General features: G+C 30.4%; 1 protein-coding gene across 1 annotated transcript; it reads left to right on the top strand.

Annotated features, from left to right (window-relative positions):
• Positions 1-8704: 8704 nt before the first annotated feature.
• LOC18033023 (aquaporin SIP1-1) lies at positions 8705-9816 on the top strand. Its single transcript, XM_024183636.1, has 2 exons — positions 8705-9562; positions 9632-9816. The coding sequence occupies exon 1, from the start codon at positions 8807-8809 to the stop codon at positions 9539-9541; it is 735 nt and encodes a 244-aa protein (XP_024039404.1). The 5' UTR covers positions 8705-8806; the 3' UTR covers positions 9542-9562; positions 9632-9816.
• The last annotated feature ends 10131 nt before the right edge of the window (positions 9817-19947 follow it).

Genomic DNA, 19947 nt, shown 5'->3' with positions numbered 1-19947 from the left:
ACAGAATTCTCAAAGTTATATCTAATAATTTATTATTTCAGCAGGAAGGATAGTTTAGTAATTTTGAATGTTTGCTAACGGTCAACTTAATTAGTAACTAACGGCAGGGGAGGTATGTGTAATTACATGAATACATTCCATCTAGGTGTTAATATATCAAACCTCAAGGGAGGTGCCTAAAACTTATCCCTTGATTTATGGCCATTTTTTAATATGTTTACTATATTGGGTTATTTTTAGGGACCTCCCCTGAGGTTTGACGTATTAACACTCAGAGAGAATGTATCCACATAATTACAAACACCTCCCCTGTCGTTAATATCCAAATACGTATGGAATCAACATATAAGAGTAAATGTGTAAAAAAAAATTAAAATTAAAAAGAATTCAAAAGTGAAGCTTTGTGTTTCTTGATGCCTGATATATGTGTAAGAGTTTACTTTATTAACCAGAATTTTATAATAACCACTGGACAAAAGAAGACAAAAGAACACATAATCATTCCAATCTGCTTTCTCTTTCACGTGAACAACACTCAACACCATCTTCGTCTCTAAAATACTTAAAATTAATTAACCATACAAAACACAAATAACTCCAATCATCTTGGTCAAAACTAAAGAGTTGTGAGTAAACGATGAGAAGGCTTAATCGATTTCATTGATTTACACGTACCAATATATACAACAAAGAGTGCAACAACTACTTATATTATTGGTTTGTTACAACTGAATATATCTTTACATTCAAAATACTTTGAACAAGTAAACTCCTATAATCATGGAGGAGAATCCTCTATCATGCCCCCTCAAGATGGACTTCTTGAAAGCAGTCCGATCTTGCATCGAAGTTGAAGGAAACATTGTTGTGGGAGAGCTTTTGTAAGAGCATCAGCTAGCTGATCATTAGATGATACATGTGCAACCCGTAAGGAACCGTTTTGAACTTGCTCCCTGATAAAATGAAAATCAATGGCAACATGTTTCATCCTTGAGTGAAAGATTGGATTAGAACACAACTGAGTTGCTCCCACATTATCGCAGTAAATAACTGGACAAGTAGGCACTCTAATATGCAGGTCTGTTAACAGTGAACATATCCAAGTAAGCTCGGCTGCTGTATTGGCTACAGAGCGATACTCAGCTTCAGTAGAGGATCGTGCCACTGTGCGTTGTTTCTTCGAACACCAGGATACTAAGTTTCAACCAAGATATACCAAGTACGCACCTGTCGAAGAAAAATCATCTTTGTTGCCTGCCCAGTCGGCATCAGAAAAGGCATGTATACTGGTGGAAGAATGATGATATAGTTGAAGACCCTCATTAACAGTACCTGCCAAATATCGAAGGAGTTGCTTGACACAGGTCCAGTGGTCAGTTGTCGGATAATGCATATACTGTGATAAGCGATTAACCATGAAAGCTATGTCTGGTCTGGTGATTAAAAGATATTGGAGACTGCCCAACATAGCACGATACTCAGTGGCATCATCTAGGGGAGTGCCAGATTGTGATGTCAGCTACGCAGTAGTTGGAAGAGGAGTGAGTACCGATTTTGCTGCTGTCATGTTTGCTCGATTTAATAACTCCAGTATATATCTTCTTTGAGACAAGATCAACCCCTGGTCATTCGGTACAACTTCAATGCCCAGAAAATATGCCAAGTTTCCAAGATCTTTGAGAGAGAATTGCTTGGCAAGAAGAGTTATAATTTCATTGATCTTGAGAGGCTTGTCCCCCGTGATTATGAGATCATCAACATACACAATGAGATATAAAATATGTGTGTCATCATTATATACAAATAGCGATGTATCAGCCATAGAATTTTTGAACCCGAATTGAATAAGAAATGATCGTAGTTCATTATACCAGGCGCGGGGAGCTTGCTTTAGTCCATAGATGGCCTTTCGAAGCTTGCAGACATAGTTAGGTTTGTCACCATCTATGAATCCTTGAGGTTGAGCCATGTATACATCCTCATACAAGTGCCCTTGAAGGAATGCATTATTTATGTCTAGTTGGCGTAGCTCCCACCCATGACTGACTGCAATGCTTAGAACAATACGAACTGTTGTTGGCTTTACAACCGGACTGAAAGTATCATGGAAATCGACCCCCGGTCTTTGATGGAATCCTTTGGCCACCAAGCGGGCTTTGTACCTGTCAACAGAGCCATCAAAATTTCTTTTTATTCGAAAAATCCATTTACACCCAACAAGATTATGATGTGGAGATGGTGAAACAAGAGCCCATGTCCCATTCTTAACTAAAGCATTAAACTCATCAGACATTGCTTGTCTCCACTTGGAGTCTTTTAACGCTTGAGTTACTGTGGTTGGTTCAATTTCATCAGTGGTGGCAAAAGCATACATTTTTTCCCTTGAATATGTGTAACTAAAGGAACAATTTTGTTCGTTTTGTTAACTGTCTCACTCTCTCCGGTCAACGAGCCTTGTTCCACTCTCAGAATGAGTGTGTCGTTGAATTGTTCCAGAATTAAACTCCAGATTGATGGCCCATCGTTTCTCGAGTTCATTTAACCCTTCGATCTTACGGCGTCGTTCCACCTCCGTGAATTTCAAACCAACTCTTTTTCTCACTCCATAGTGCTTTTTTGCATTCGTCAACTGATTGCGCCCAAGTCGGCAAGATCTCGCGATCCTCGCTTGTTTTGTTTCACTTATAATTTTTCGTACCTGTAATCTTCGCCTCTTTTCCCCATTCCAAAATCTAACAAAAGTCAAATATATTTTGTTTGGAGGTCAAGAAAAAGCGAGAGGAAAGGAGAGAAAATTTCAATGAAAACGGAGAACCAGTCTAAAAAATAATTTATTATTTTGAGGGGAAGGGTACTTTTGTAATTTTAATGGTCTACTAACAGTCAAACTAACTGAATACTAGCGATATGGGAGGTGCTTATAATTATGTGGATACATTCTTTCTGAGTGTTAATACGCCAAACCTTAGGGAAGGTCCTTAAAAATAACCCTTACTATATTGCCCTTTTCACTTTAACAAAATTGTAACAAAAGCTTGCATGGGGAAGTGTTATGTTTTGAATCTAGAGGGAGGAAAGTTAGCAGCCTTACTGAGTTTGTGTACAGTTAGTTCTTGGCCAAACTAGAGGAAGAAAAAAGCAGTAGTTTTATTGAGTTTGGGTACACGTATTTCTTGGCCAAATTAGAGGGGAATCTGTAATTTTCTCTAACTTTTTAATAAAATTTATTTGAAAAAAAGGATAGCTATACACTAAGGTTTAGAAAATGGTAATGCGGACTAACATTTCTTTTTTACTATAACATTTTTTGAATATAGTAATTAAAAAATTTGACTTTAAATTTTTTTAATAGATACAAATATTATACAAATAATATAATATGTCTAGTATACTAATATTATTAAAATATTTTTAATATTTAAGATAATTTCAAATACATAAATTATTATATTTGTATTAATAATATATTTATATTTATTACAAAGGTTTAAAATAAATCTTTAGGTTAAATAGATTTTACAATTAATAAAATATCTCTCTTTTTAATAATATGAAAATTATTACTTTACGTAGTATTCAAAATAATTTAAATTTTAATATATTTATTTTAATATTATATTTCCACATACTAAAATTTTGCTTTAATATAATGTCTAAGGGTGGGGACATTTGCACTTTAAAATTTACTTTGAATACCCTAAATTTAATAAAAAAATTTATTACAAATATATTCATCATGTGAATTACTATCAAGGACAATTTATTATAAGTCATTATTAAATAATTACTTTGAATATACTGTAGGATATTATTTGATGTATAATTCTAATGCCCAAACCCTAAAATTTTAATTTTCAACATCTTAATTAATATTTAGATGAGTAACGAAGAAATCAATATTTTGAAAAAAAATTGACTACAAAGTATTTATGATACTTTTTTTTGTCAAAATTAAAATAAAGCAAAATCAATTTAAGTAGCCAATTTTTTTGGCCTTTGATCCTTCTTATTCTTCTCCTTCGTGGTCTTCTTCTTCTTTTTTTGTAATATTTATAGAATAGTTTTTATAACTATACTCTCGTTGCAAGTTGTTTTAGGTGTACAATTCAATATTGAACATAAAAAAAAACAAAATTAGTAATTAAAATTGTGTTAAATAACTTGTTTAAACTTGACTTGATTATATTGTTGTGAGTATGTGTTACATCTCTTAAAATCAGGTGTGCTAAATAGTTTTATTGGTATTTTAAGTAGATAAAGTTAATTAATTTAAATAGTTTAAGTAAAATTTTATTTTTTGGAATTCAAAAGAGTGTACAAAGTATAATTTAATTTTTCTAAAATTAGCATATGAGTGTATAGAGTGTTCAAATAATTTTTAAAGTGCAAATAACCCTACTTATGTCTAATAGATTGTAAAATATTAAATATTTGAATGTTGAAATTATTTTAAACTGTATATATTATTATAATTCTTTTAATATTATATTCTATTAATTAGAAAGTGGAGATAATATTTTTGAGTTAATTTAGTCGAAAGATATTATAATTAAAAAGAAATTTTAGTGTCCTTATTAAAAACTTGAGACTTTTGGTGACTATTTACTCAAATCTTAAGAAAATTAGTGTCATTTTCCATTTTTCCTAACTTATTTATGAAACTTTTGTTGTTGTTGTTTCAAAAGTGAAGTGCTACCTTTTAATAATTTGTGTAGTTGTTTGTTATTTCACAATACTTAACGTAGAGAAATTATAATAACCCTGTTTTTTTTTTTTAATAAAAGCACAAACTAAAAGAGATAACTCTGTTGCTCTAAAAATTTTGTTTTTCCCTTCGGTCACATCGTTAAAACTTTGCTTGATATTGAGGTTGGACAGTTATACTTTAAAAGCTATATCACTAAAATATTTAATAAACAGTAACTTAGAAGTTAAGTTGAGCTGATTCTACATTTGTATGATGAAAAACCTTATAATATCTTTATTATTTTTTTAAATTATTAAAATTAAATTTATTAATATAGTCAACTTTTATTTAATAGTTAAAAAAATTTCTAGCAGCAGCACCTTAATGCTAAACAACGCCTAAAATAATTGATTTTTTTATAATTATTATATTAGCCCGTATGAGTCAATTTCCTGGCTCTATCCCTGCTCAGATTGACACATTGTTACCCAGTAGAATTCTATAATGCTACGTAAACTCTTGATTCTTGAATAATAAGATCAAAATAAAAAAGAAATGAAAATAGAAAGATAATGGTAGATATATTATACAGTAATTTGGGCAAAGTTTCAAGTACCTGGCTTTACTTACCCACTTCTGAAATTCCAGGTGCTTTAAGTAAAAATTTTGATAAGATTTTGAAATTCCAAATGCAGCCACCATTTGTTGAATCAACATCCTTAATTTATTAAATATTATGAAATTTAAAATTGAATAAAATGCTATTTGAAATTCGCATTTAATGTTTGATCATGAGAACTTATTCGTCAATCTACTAGGTGATTTAATAAAACAAACACAACTTGTTAACATTAATAATAAACAAGCTAATGAAAATTTTTAAATTTATTTTGAATATTTAAAAAATTATTTGAAAGCTATTAATATGTCAAACAATTATTATAAATAATAAAATTTGTTTCACATATTAAGGATATTAACTGAACTAGTTTCAATATTTTAAAATAATTTTCAAAATGTATACTATTTTATTTGTAAGACTTGTTTTAATATAATATTTGCATTTATTACATAAACTAATTTCAATCTTTAGGTACAATATTTAAAGAGCATAATACTTAAAAAGAGAAATGCTTGACCATTTTCAAAATTAAGGGGAGCTATATGTATATTTGTGCTAACAATGCAATTTGGATGTCTTCATATATTTACACACACATACGAACACATGAATATTTCAAATTTAGAATCCTGAATTTGTTAAAGTCGAAAAAGTTATTAAACCATGCGATCTAATTGTATAATCACCGTGAAAGCTATTAAACCATAGTGTAATAGCTTTTTCAAACTTTAATTAATAAAATCAAGGACTTTGGACTGGATCAACACTACACACACATTCCTTTCGTATACATGTATTAGTTCAAAACATGCAACCTAATATATTTGTTTAATTTCACCGATATATTCATAAATAAATTAAAAAATATTTTAAAAATAATGCCAGAAGCTCGTGATCATTATTTTCATATACATAATTAGTTTCGGCAGTCTGCAGTCTTCCTTTTTATTATTGACTTCTATTGTTTAAAATATTGTGACAATCCATATAATTTCATCTAGGAAAAATATTAACCGTCCACCCGTTTTTTCTAACTTTTTCAAAAATATACAATTCCTTTTTATTTTTTGCTGGAATCCACCTAAAGTTACATTTTGTTTTACTTTTCCACTTCCTTTCGGAATCCACTAAGAAAACTAACGGAAACTTAAAAAAATGACTATTTTACCTCCAAAATGAAAATTACAATTTCACCCTAAAAATGCCAAAAATAATTAGATTTAATGATGAATATCATTATTGGTACGTTAATGAAGTACAAAAAAATCTTAACTACTAGAGATTATAACTCAATGAATAATAAAACTCTACTTATCTTAAATTCAATTGATGGTTTGCGAGATTGGACTATTTTTAATACTACTTGTATAATTTATCATTCTAATTACAAACATATTTAAAAAAAAAACCGGCATTTGATGGTTGTAGAATTAATTTCTTTATTGACCGATGGAGAAAATAATTAGATTTAATCTGATTATTTTTTGCTATTTTTAGGGTGAAATTATAATTTTCGTTTTGGGGGGGTAAAATAGTTATTTTTAAAAGTTTCCGTTAGTTTTTTTAACGGATTCCAAATGGAAACAAAATATAACTTTAGGTGGATTCTAGCAAAAAAAAAAAAAAAAGAATTGTGTATTTTTGAAAAAGTTAGAAAAAACGGGTAGACGGTGGATATTTTCCCTTTCATCTACTCACAATTTTTGTGGGTGCTACCTGAATTCGACTTACTTCTTCTGTTTCCTAAATTTATCTCATAATCTTATCGACTTCTACAACTCTTATAAGGACAATAAAGAAAAGTATAACTAATTTTCATTTCAAATATTTGAATTTCCCTTTTAAAAAATATTAATTTAATTTTGATTACAATATAATTATTGTCTTCTTAAATTCTCAAGCAATCTTCGAATTTAATTTATAAACCATTTATTAGGGCAACTCTCAACCTAACTCTTGAGGTTGATCGTCCGATTCTTTCATTGTATATGAGAAAGTATATTTTCTTCCCTTCTTTTAGAGCAGAATTTCTGAACTACAGTTCAAGTTTAATAAATCGAGATAGATCACAGCATTCATTGGGCTATACCATATTAAGTTACGTAATTTTTGAGAAAAGTTTATTACAATTTAATTCAATGTTTAACAATAATGCTATTTTTACTTAATTTGTTACGATTTTCTTATTTCTTAATATCAATTTTAGAAATTCATCTGTTAAGGTTAAAAAGAGAAAACCGGCCTTAAGAAACAAAAACCCAGGCTACCAACCTGATGTTTTTGACTGCTGCCATGGAAAATGAGGGGCGAATCAAATCCGGAGCTACCACACAACTTTCCCATATATTTTATTAACACGATTTTTTCATGCTTTATGTAGCTTTTTGGTTAGGTAAGCATTTGATATATGTTTGATTGTTTGTTGGCATCTTAGCTTTTGGTTTTTGGAGGTAAAAACAATTCCCCGCCTGCCATTCTTTGTTTTCTTCTCATATGACCAATTTTTTTTATTCCAATCCTTGTTGTTTATGCAAATATTCGATAAATCAAAGGTTTTAAAAAATTAGCACTTAAAACTCTTCAACTGGGGGAAATATCTAAAAATTAACTCATTGTTTTAAAACTATTTGAAACAATAGGTCAAAGGTTTAAGTCTAACGAGCACATTTAATTAGGAGTGGGAAGGAGTGAGGTGCAACGTAGTCATACAAAAAAAAAAAAAATTAATTTTAGCTTCATGTTAAGTTTTGAAATTAACACCTCATACATTTTGATAAAATATATATGACACTTCACAGGAGATGCCCAAAAAATAACTATTACCACATTAATAAATTTGGTCATTGGTTTATTCAACAAATTTAACAATAATTTTATTATTATTATTATTAAGATGTGCGCACACACACATATATACATAATACACACTTTCAATGATACTGTGTGCTAATGTCCACACATTTTAAAAAGTAAAACTCAAAGATAAAAAATATATAGACCAATGCACTATTTATTTTTTAATATATTCAAATTTATATTTTTTTATATTTTAATTTCATCTAAATAATTTTAAAATACCAAAGTTCGCGCCTAAATATAATTATATATATACTCTTCTTAGCTGACTGATCCTTTTACAATTCTACAAAGGATTTACTATTGACAGACTGTTCAAAAGAAATTCCGGTCCATATTCGTATAAGGCTTTCTTGAGGACATTTTGAATTTTTTTATTAACTAAACTTCACTACTTCAGGTACCTAAGTGAAAAGTTTGCTAAAGATATGATTTATCTGATTTTGTTGATAAAGAGTAGGACTTGAAAGTTAAGACTCCCCTTTCTCAATTATATTATGCACACCAACCCACATCCCGTACTGACATTCACAATCACGTGGGACCAAACCCACATCACATTCACATGGGACCAAAATAAAAATGGAGAAAAGAGGAAAAGCAACAGGAAGAAGGGAAAGATCAAAGATCAGATAAGGAAAATGGGAGTCATAAAGGCAGCCATTGGAGATGCAGTGTTGACATCTCTGTGGGTGTTCAACTTGCCATTTCTTGGGGTTTTAACGGGAATAGTATCAAAATTCCTTGGAGTTGAAGCCCTGTTACCAGTGACTCTACTGATCACCACATTTTTAGCCACCATCAATGTGCTAGTATTCAGTTTGTTAGGCCATGTGCTTGGCGGTGCAAGCTTCAACCCCTCAACCACTATCGCTTTCTATGCAGCAGGCCTTAAACCGGACTCGTCTCTCTTGTCGATGGCGGTGCGGTTCCCGGCTCAGGCAGCAGGCGGGGTTGCCGGTGCCAAAGCCATATTGCAAGTGATGCCAAGTCAGCACAGGCATAGGCTTAAGGGCCCAAGTTTGAAAGTAGACTTGCATGCTGGGGCAGTAGCTGAGGGAGCTATAACATTTGTGTTCTGCTTTGCTTTGCTTTTTATTATGCTGAAGGGACCTAAAACCTTAATTTTGCAACTTTGGTTGCTGTCTGTTACAACTGTGGGATTGGTTTTAACCGGCTCTGCCTACACTGGGCCTTCAATGAATCCAGCAAATGCTTTTGGGTGGGCATATGTCAACAATTGGCACAATACTTGGGATCTGTTCTATGTTTATTGGATTTGTCCATTTTTTGGAGCTTTTTTGGCAGCTTGGGTGTTCAAGTTTCTGTTTCCAGCTCCTTCAACTCCAACAACCAAGAAGCAGAAGAAGTCATAATTAAGCTTCAGCAGCAGCCAGGTATATTTTAGATTAAATTTCTTGTTATTGATTGATAAAAAAAATTGAAATCTAATGTGGGTTTTTTAGGCCCTTTCACCTTGGGGCAACATAAACCACACAGCAGCCTCTAGCTGCTGGCCTTATCCCTCCAGTATCCACAAAGTAAACTCTGCTGCTTAAATTTGACGAAATGTTGTCCTATTTGAAATTTTCATATGAATTATATGTATGAATTAAGCCATATATGTGAAATTTGGCTGCTATCAATATAATTATGGTGAGATTAGATGTTATTCAATGTTGCTAAACTGTTTTGGACTAATGCAATTAACTTTATAATTAATTCTATTGTGAGATCAAAGAAAGATCTACGTTAGGTTCTAACAGCAGCCACGTTTCCAAATTAAAGTCTCAGATTTCGAACATCTAAATTAAACTTTTCTTTTTTTTTTCCCTTTTTTTTTAAAGATCTAAGCTGAAACTTATTTTCAACACATATGAACTTAAATATTAAATTTGTCTGCAAAACATCCTCATGTCATGTGACTCGTCCTCGTTTCAACAGCTCATTTCTTGTACACAAATCGCTTTGTAATCACTATAAAATTAAACGTGTAAATTCAAAGCACTTAATCCAGCCAGCCCCCAGCAAAAAGGATGTGCCGGATTGAGGTTGTTACCGAGCCGACGGCCGCGGGTGAAGATGATTGCCTCAACAACTTTAATTACACCGGTGTTGCTAAACCTTCCAACACCAGCGTTCGTTGTTTCTGGCATTTGAACAATTCTTGCAATCCCTCCACCATAGAAACATAAAAAATTGCAAGTAAAATGTATTGTGGAAGTGTTTTTTGATCTAGTGTGCGCAGATGCGCACCATATGGTACAATTGCGCATGTGGCGAGCTCCCATTGGAGCCACTCTACTGTGGGGGCTTACAACCCCCAATGAGAATCACCATGCAGGCAGTGCTAGGAACAGAACCCACACAAGTAACTGTAAATTAAGCGGAAACTAAAGGTGTGTTTGGTATGGTTTTTGTTTATCTATTTTTTGTTTTATGGAAACATGTAAATGTAAAATTTGTTTGGCGGGTGCGTTTTTTAGCTATAAACATGAAATACAAAAATTAAAAAGTTTTTGTTTTTCATTTTTTCTTCATAAAGATGGAGAACAGCAAATTGGTGTTCTCTATCATTTTGTTTTCAGTCATTATGGGTCCTGCACCTATAATGCAATAATTACAACTAAAATTTGGTAGGTCTCATGTGTTTGTTAAATTAATAATTTATTATAATATAATAAATTTGTAGTAAAAAAAATGCTATGCATGTGTTTAAAGTTATGGCTTAGACATTATTTCATATGTATAACTATATTATTAATAAAAAAATAAATTTAAGATAATTAATATAAATAAATGTACAATCAATAAATAAGTTTTAAAATTATCATAAATCAATAAATATAAAATTAATTTCTTTAAAAACTTAGGAAATTTACAAAATAAATAGATGATATTTTTCTTAAAAATTGACTAAATTTTAATTTTAAAAACATATTAAATTTTTTTATAATGTAATTATTTAAATATATTTTAAAAAAATATGTATCAAATAAATTTTTATTATTTTTATTTTTCCAAACAGCCTACCAAATGCATTTTCACAATTCTCATTTCCAGACATCAGTATAAAAACAAGTTGCCAAACATATTTTTATTTTTATCAAAAACTAATCATTCTTATTTTATAAAACAAAATAAAAAAACACTATAAAAAATAATACCAAATGCACCCTATAACACTTTACGTCCTTATGTGATTAAAACGAGATGTGTACTGCAAATAAATAAGCAGAAAATAGATCAACATAATCCAAAATAATAAATCAACTTTCAAAGACGGATTTTTACGTAAAAAACTCAAATAAAAAAAAATTATGGGACACAAGTTCGATAAAGCCTTCCACTATATTAACAATGGGATTACAACACAAATATTTCTCTAAATAATACTAGAGGCCAACAATATTAAGAATCTCAACGATCTTGGCTTACAATAATAGATCTAATATTTGTCTCTCTAATAAGTAAATATTTTAAATAACAGTCAACGAGAGGATAAAAAAAAATCAAGACCAACAAGAATGTAGAGGGTGATACTAGAAACTTAAACACATAAATTTAAAGCACGCCATTAACCAATAAAAATAATCAAGAAGTCTCAATTTCAATTGTTACCGAGCCGACAGCTATGGGTAAAGATGATTGCCTCGACAACTTTAATTATACCAATGCTGATAAACCTTCCAACATTAGTGTTCGTTGTTTCTGGCATTTGATCATAGAGCAATTATTGTAATCCTACAACTATAACAACATAAAAAATTGCAAGTAAAATGTATTGTAAAAGTGTATTTTGATCTAGTGTGGGGCTTATAGCTCCCAACGAGAGATCACCACGCAAGCAGTTGCGCAGTAGATCAGATTTCTTTTGAAAGAGCCACCAAATGCTTTTTAGTGTTTTTGATTTTTGGGATATTCCATTGGCCAATTGTCTCTTACAATGCTAACCCTTTTGGTTTCTGATAAAGCTACTACTGTCGTGGTAAGTATTGATGTAAAAGGACATGCGCTTGTTTTTAATAGCATGCACTACTAGAAAAATAATCTTTACTGATATTTGTCTTCTAACACTTTATTTAAAAGTATTAGTATATACATATATTTAGATCATTTTCTACGTTTAACAGATATGTATAACTAATTACTAATATTAAAGTATCAATAGCTTTAGTAATAGCGATCAATGACGCTTAGGTATCAGCAATTAAAAATTATCATTTTAATTTTGTTTTAGTCCGAATTCGAACCCAAGACCTCTTAAACCTAAAGCTTCTACTTTGAATCAAAAGACCACTAGGCTACGAATTATTTTTAATTTTTTTAGAGTTGTGCTTTTTGAGTGGATAAAAACAAAACAAATGGACAAGTCTTATCTTATCCAAAATATAACTTTTCAATTCCCTCTACCAAAATATTCGTTCCCTCCTTAGCTCCCCAGATCTGAAAAATCCCTAACATCCAAATTGTCAAAAAATGCTTAGCCATGATCCTGTCAAACTGGTGGCACAGGTTCACCATTTGCCTTCAAAATCCTGACTTCTTATTTCTTTTCTTATTTTATGATTTCGGGTCTTTCTTATTGTCATTAGATCGTGAGTTTTTTTTTTGTTTTAATTGTTCTTTTAGGTTTAAATAAGTGATTTGGAGAAGAGCTTCTATGTTTCTTTGGCTACTTGGAAGAAACTAGAAGGTATTGTTTCTTTGGCTACTTGGAAGAAACAAGAAGGTAAAGATTTAGCTTTTATTGTGTTTTTTTTCTCTACTACTTTCTTTTCTTTTATTGGCACCAAATAGCCTTCATTATATCTACTTTGGAAAATATTGTGTTTAGGGTGATCGTCACTATAAGGTTAACTTTATTTCGCTGATGAACGACATTAAACATTTTTTACACTAAAATCCTAAAATTTTCTAATTTATTTATGGCTTATTAACCATTTGTTCATGTGTTATTATTATTTTTTTCAAAAGTAATCTTTTCATTTTTTTTTCGGCTGTTATTTTTTAGTTTTGTTCATATTAAATAGATTTCAATTTTTATTTACTATAAATAGTCTCATTGGATGATTACTTATTACAAACTATCAAATAGATGCTTTTACAAAGGAAAAGTTTGAAGTATGTGGCTTAGTTTGAGAAATGAGGTGTCTTTATCATTTCTTTAATGGATTTGTTTACAGGGCAAAATAGAATTTCGTTTCTTCAGTTCATTACTAAGGCAATATTAGATTTGTCTTATTTATATTTATGTTCATAATAAGGCAATATCTACTTCAGTAGTTTAATTTTCCTTATTTATATTTATATGATTGATGGCCAAAATCATAAGACTTGTTTATAAGTAATGATTTTGGAACGAACTCTCAAATTATTGAAATATTTTGTCCAAAGTTTACCATATGTTTGAAATAATTAAAGTTAAATGTGTATGTTTCAGTTCTGGAAATTTTGGAATGAATTGGGTCTATAACTGATTTTTAATCGATTTTTCAAAATAGTTGGTTGCTGTCCAATCTTTCATAAATTACTCATGTATCATGTTTGGTGGTGCAAAACAATAGTCTACACATGTTTGAATGAGCTGAAATTCGGAGAAACTAAAGTTCTATATGCATACTTCAAATCTGAAAAATTTTATGTTGATTGAACTTGCAGGTTATTTTTAATGATTTTTTAAACTCTGCTGCTCTGCAGCAAGTTCTTTTGACATAACTATTTATTAACTTTTGATCTTACAAAACACCAGCATAATAATATCAGAATAACCTCAAATTTTAATATGTTGTTCATTCATATGTGTTGTTAAAAATTGGAAAATATCAATCCAATGTATTAAGTATCTTAAATTTTATAAATATGTATTTAAGTACCAATTACTAATGTAGTTGGAGCCCAAAAATGAATGGTTTTAGGACCAGCCGGGTGGTTCCAGAAAGCTAGGAGCTTGTTAGCTATTCTTTTTAATTGAACTAATTTAACTTAAATATTAGCCCGATTATTGATTTCTATGGTTTGCGATTGATTTGGGTTTGACATTCTTGTTTTGTGTTGGTTTGAGTTTGACATTCTTGTTTTGTGTTGGTTTGAAGGCTTCCCAGAAATGATTTTGGATGATGAGCATATGAGTAATAGTTTGAAAATTAATTTACTGTATCAAATATATACTTAGTGTAGCATATTAATTTTAAGAACTATGGATTATTCCATGAATATTCTAGTAAATGGTTATGTTATATATGCATGTCTTAATATATAATAATTATATTTGAAGTTTGTTTTTTTTTTTCCCTTTCTAGGTTTAGGAAAAATGTTTAAAGTGATTTTGGGTTATGATGTCAATCAAGTTAAAGCAACATTACTTGTGAGTGGAAATATATAATGATTTTATTTTTATTCTACTTTTTTTTATCTTCTTAAAGTTTTATAATTAGGCAAAATTAATGAATACTTAATTACAATTTAGGGTGATATTCTTTAAATGGTTCACATGAATATATTTAAGTAGTATAATAAATCTCATACTCACTTTATAAAGGCTTAACTAAGTTTGTAAATATTATTTCTTTTAGTAGTAATAATTTTGGATCGAACTCTCAAATTATTGAAATATTTTATGTCCAAACTTTATTATGCCTAATATAAATATGGAGATTCATAGTTATTTTATGCCCAATTTGAGGACTTATTTTTTACCTTGTTAAATAAGCTTTTAGAATGAATAAATTGAGGAAATGAGTGGTGATTTATTTATAATAGAGCATTTGTGATAGCTTTTAACTATGCACAAAAATCATTTGGTATATGTAGATAGAGTAACATGCTTGTGCTGAAAGTAGATATTGCATTGAAAACTTCTTGTCTGTGATAGTTTGCTATATATATAATCTTTACCAAAAGAGAATAATTGAGTTTATTTATAAATAGCTTATGAGTATTTTTTTCTTTCGAACAAAATAATTTTATTTCTGTTAATTGTTGTTTCTCTAATGGCTGGATATTGACAGCTAATTTTTTTTTCTTTTCCTGCATTCATATTTAGATTTGATCAATGTGTTTGAAGTGTTTATTCCTCAACTTCACTTATATCCTAACCCATACAGTCTATTGAATGGAGAAGCTGCTGGTGTGATAACGCAATTATACTACTCATATTCAAAGAGTGAAAGGTAGTCATCCTTCTCAATTTAGCTTCTAGATTTATTAAATTTAGTCACAAGGAGTAGGCATTTGATTGGATGGTAGAAATTTTTATGTATTGAATTTGGATTATTTAGTTATGAGAGTAGGATATCTCATATTTTTGTTATTGAAGTTTTGGAATTTGTAATATATACTAATAATATTTAAATGTGAAATGAAAGATTTTGTGATATAAATTAATTTCTTTTTGTTATTTTGTGGTGCCTTTTAATTTTACCAATAAATCAATAGGCAATGATCCAATTCAATTTTTTATTTTTTAAAAATAAATTAAATAGTGATACCATGGTAACAGTAATCATAGACACTAATAAAATATCAATAACTACTAACACTATGGTGTCATAATATCGGTGATACTGTACTAATAGTAATCACTAACACCACTTACAAGTGTCACTATTTTTCTGACTCCCAGATTACTGACACAATTAACAAGTGTCAGTGAAAGTAATTTCTGACACTATTCTAAAGTCAGTAAAAATCATTTTTCTAGTAGTGATGGTTATACTAAAACAATGTGTCCAACAATTCTTCAGGCCAAATGAACAAAAAATTGTTCATAAATGGGGACGAAAACAAGAATGGTGATGCTTATGAGGCTTTGAAGTGAAGTTAGGGCACCTGAAAGTTTGGTCCAATGGATCTTTTGATCTTGTTGCCGTAATTGGTGTAAATGTATAGAGTTGAATCTATTGAAATATTATCACAATTACCAAGTGATACATGACCATCCACTTTGTATGCGACACTATTTAGTTTCTCAAGAGAGACTGGAAGGGTCACAAATGGTCCCGCTTGAAACCCAAATTAAGCAATGTATATAATCTTTGTGACAATATATTTCTGGGCCACTTAAACTTATTAATAAGCCTCTTACACACTTATTGCAAGTTTATAATAGTAATAAATTAAAACAATGAACATATAACACATAATTGAACAACATGTAAAAAAAAAAAACCAAGGCCTATAAAGATACAATGTCCTAAAAATAGATTCGCCACATTCACAATAATGCCTAAATTATATTATTGTTTGTCTCCCAAAATACAATGGATCTTAATAGTGTTGGTAGCGCAACATCACTATTCCAATGAACTTCGAATAAATGTTTGAATTCTATCATGCTGAAGCCTGAAGTTTAAGAGTATTTGTTTGAGAAGAAAAATTAGAAAATCACTTGAACTTTGGTGGGTTTTGCAAATGAACTTAGAAACCAATTTATAGGATGAGATAGAGGACATTAGTTATTTGATTCCTATGTGAGATTTTTCTTCATTTTTTTCAAACTATTAGCTATCTTTGAGATCTAATTTCTCATTTACACAAGCACTAATTTGAACGTTCAATGGTTCACTACGAAGAGTTCATAGAGGAAATTTTGAATCATCCATGTAAGTATTTCTTTTCAATATTTATCTGCTCAAAATTGACCTAAAAATAGACATTTATGCTATATTCCCCAACAATCCCCCTTATGAATGAAAATTGTAGGAAGACACAAAAATGATTGTTTAGATTTCAAAATTATTTGACTATGGTGATAGAATTAAATAGACCAAAATCTACATAAGGTAGATTTGTCTCAACCTTTGAATCTTACCTTATGAAATATATTTACTTTACTAATTTACTAGTGGACGCGATTCTTTTAAATTATTCTGTTGTTTATGTAAACAATGATATATTTCACATAGGAACTTTTCTTAACACTTTTAAGTTCTTATGGTTAATCATGTTCATTTCAGCCTTGAACATCTGCCTGATCTTGCAAGAGTTTCTAAAAATTGAGCCATTGACTCCTTTTGAAGCGACCTCACTTCTCTTTTACATTGTTGATTTCTTAATCAAAAGTAACTTACCATAATTTTCTTGGATTTCCATTACATAAGAAATCATTAAAAACATAGCTTACCTTTTTTTTTTCTCTTACAGGCATAATTGTTTTTTATCATAGGAATAAATAGGAGGGTAACATTCACAGTGATCCAATAAGGTATTTCACAATTAGATTGTTTACTTGAACCTAGTTCTTAAAATCTCCAGTCAACTAGGTTGGATTTTCCTTAATAAAATAAACCCTTTTATTCTATGGGCTTTAGTCCCATTCCCGTCGATGATTTTACTATTAACTCTCTGTTTAACTCTTTGGTTAGCGGATCCGTAATATTATCCTTTAACTTTACATAGTCAATAGAAATAACTCCAATGGAGAGTAGTTGCCTAATGGTATTATATCTATGATGTATATGTCTGGACTTAACATTATACATATTGTTGTATGCTCTTCCAATTACGGATTGACTATTATAATGTACGTAAATTACTAGCACAAACTTTGGCTATTTTGGAATATCTTCTAAGAAATTTTACAACCATTTGGCCTCTTCACCACATTTGTCCAAATTAATGAATTCAGATTATATCGCTGACTTGACTATCGTCGTTTGTTTAGATGATTTTTATGAAATAGCAACACCTACAAGTGTAAACATATAGCCAACAGTAGACAATGAGTCTTTCATCTTTCGAGTACAACTGCCTATCTAGTATAGTGCAGTATGTAATTATGAGTATATCGTAAGTAATTGAATACTCTTAATATAGCTTTCTGGTGATCAACCCATAGATTACTCATATATCTAGTAAGTTTGTTTACTATCTAAGCCAAATTTGGCCTTAAAAATAGCATAAAATGGCTAATTTTTATGTCAGTTTTGAGCAAGATGAATACTGAAAAAATATATTTACATAGATGATTCAGAATTTCCTCTGTGAGCTCTTCATAATAAATCCCAGGGCACTTAAATTGGTGTTTAGGTGAATGAGAAATTGGATCTCGAAGAACACCTATTAATTTGAAAAAAATGAAGAAAAATCTCATGTGGGAACCTAACTAACTAATTGTTGAGTGTTAGAAAATGTATATTTATAAAGGAGAAAATCGTCATTTTACACTTCAAGTTTTACTAACACCCTTACTTTTATGTATTTAAACTTCTTGTCATTTAATTATGTGTGTTGTATTATAATTAAGTATTTTATGTATTTTAGGGGCATCATAGTCATTTCACAATGAATGAGAGATCAGACGGCAAAACGAACATCACTTTTGAACTCAGGACGGTCGAAAACCTTAGAAGGAGTATAAAAGGAAAAATGGCATTGTTCACATGTACGGTACTGTTCACGACACTGTTCACATAGACGGATCGATGACGTGACATTCACCGATGATGTGGCATTGGCTGATGAGGTGTTATGATCCAGTTGGACTAAAATTCTTATGCACTATTGATCGATGACGTGGCAGCATATCAGTGGACCAAAAATCTCGCGTACGATACATGCATTACATAGGATTATTTTCAATTAAACCGCGTCACTGTTCAGGCCGAGTCAAACCGTGTTACTGTTCAAACCGCGTGGTCAAACCGCGTACTGTTGACTGATGACGTGGCGTAATCTTGAGCGTCCGAAATGTTTTTTATCCAATGGCCATGATTTACTCAATGTATCTATAAAAAGGGGGCTCTCCCCCCCTAATTCAACAGCTCTGAATCCATTTTTAGACTCCATTTTCTGTAATTCTTTCTCCATCTTGTATTTTCTACGTCTTTTAATAAATTCCCATTCTGCCCCTAATTTAATTATGAGTAGCTAATTTTTTTTTAAGCTTGGGTTGAAGGTGAAGTCTCAACATGTGTCATGGGCTTTGTTTGGTAAATTTATTTTCTTTTCCTCTCTAGTTTTTGTGGATGTTTTGACTTCTCGTCGATAAATAATAATAAGCTTGTCTAGATACCGTCCTGGTTTCACCGGCTCCCTAGTACAAGGTTATTATTGTTTGGCACAATAAGCCTTAGCACCATATTGATTAAAGTGTGGTTCATGAGGTGTGGATTCCCCCCTTATAATTTAATTGGTATTAATAAGGAATATTTAGCCCATGGTACATGTTGATACGGATCCAGATACCCAAGTACGTCATTTCAATAGATTTCTATTCAATTTATTCTCGCCATTTAAAATCCAATTTTAGGATAATCTAAAGTCACTTTCACCACAAATCCAACCACCCTCATACAAAATTAATTCTACATATAATTAAAGTCCACCTCCTCGTGAGATCGGCACGTCACTATTAATCTATTCTACAATAGATTCGTGCACTTATGAGTTCAATAAAATTTGCACAACAAGTGTTTGGCGCCGTTGCCGGGGAGGTAAGTTATTTTAATTTGTAGAATTAATTTTTGTTAAAAAAAATTTCTTTTAGTTATTTTTCTTGTAATTTTTTTATTTTAAAAAAAAGAAAGAAAAAAATGAGTGAATTTACATTTTGAGCTAAGAATTTTTTTTTCTCTCTTCTTTAAAATTCTGTAATTTAATTGTCAAGTTATTTTTCTTTGTAATTTTTTTTGTTTATCTTATTAATTTAATTTTAGTTAATTTATTTCATGTATTTGTTTTAATGTGTTTTCATAGAAAGGTTGTAACAACGTGATAAGGTTAGTACCGTAATTTCTCCTTCTTCTTTATTTTTATTCGTTTTGTTCCCATTTATTTTTTG

The sequence above is a fragment of the Citrus clementina genome, unplaced genomic scaffold (genome assembly GCF_000493195.1).
Source record: "Citrus clementina cultivar Clemenules unplaced genomic scaffold, Citrus_clementina_v1.0 scaffold_9, whole genome shotgun sequence".
NCBI lineage: Eukaryota > Viridiplantae > Streptophyta > Magnoliopsida > Sapindales > Rutaceae > Citrus > Citrus x clementina.
Note: the sequence above shows the minus strand (reverse complement) of the source record. Positions and strands in the feature narration are given on the sequence as shown.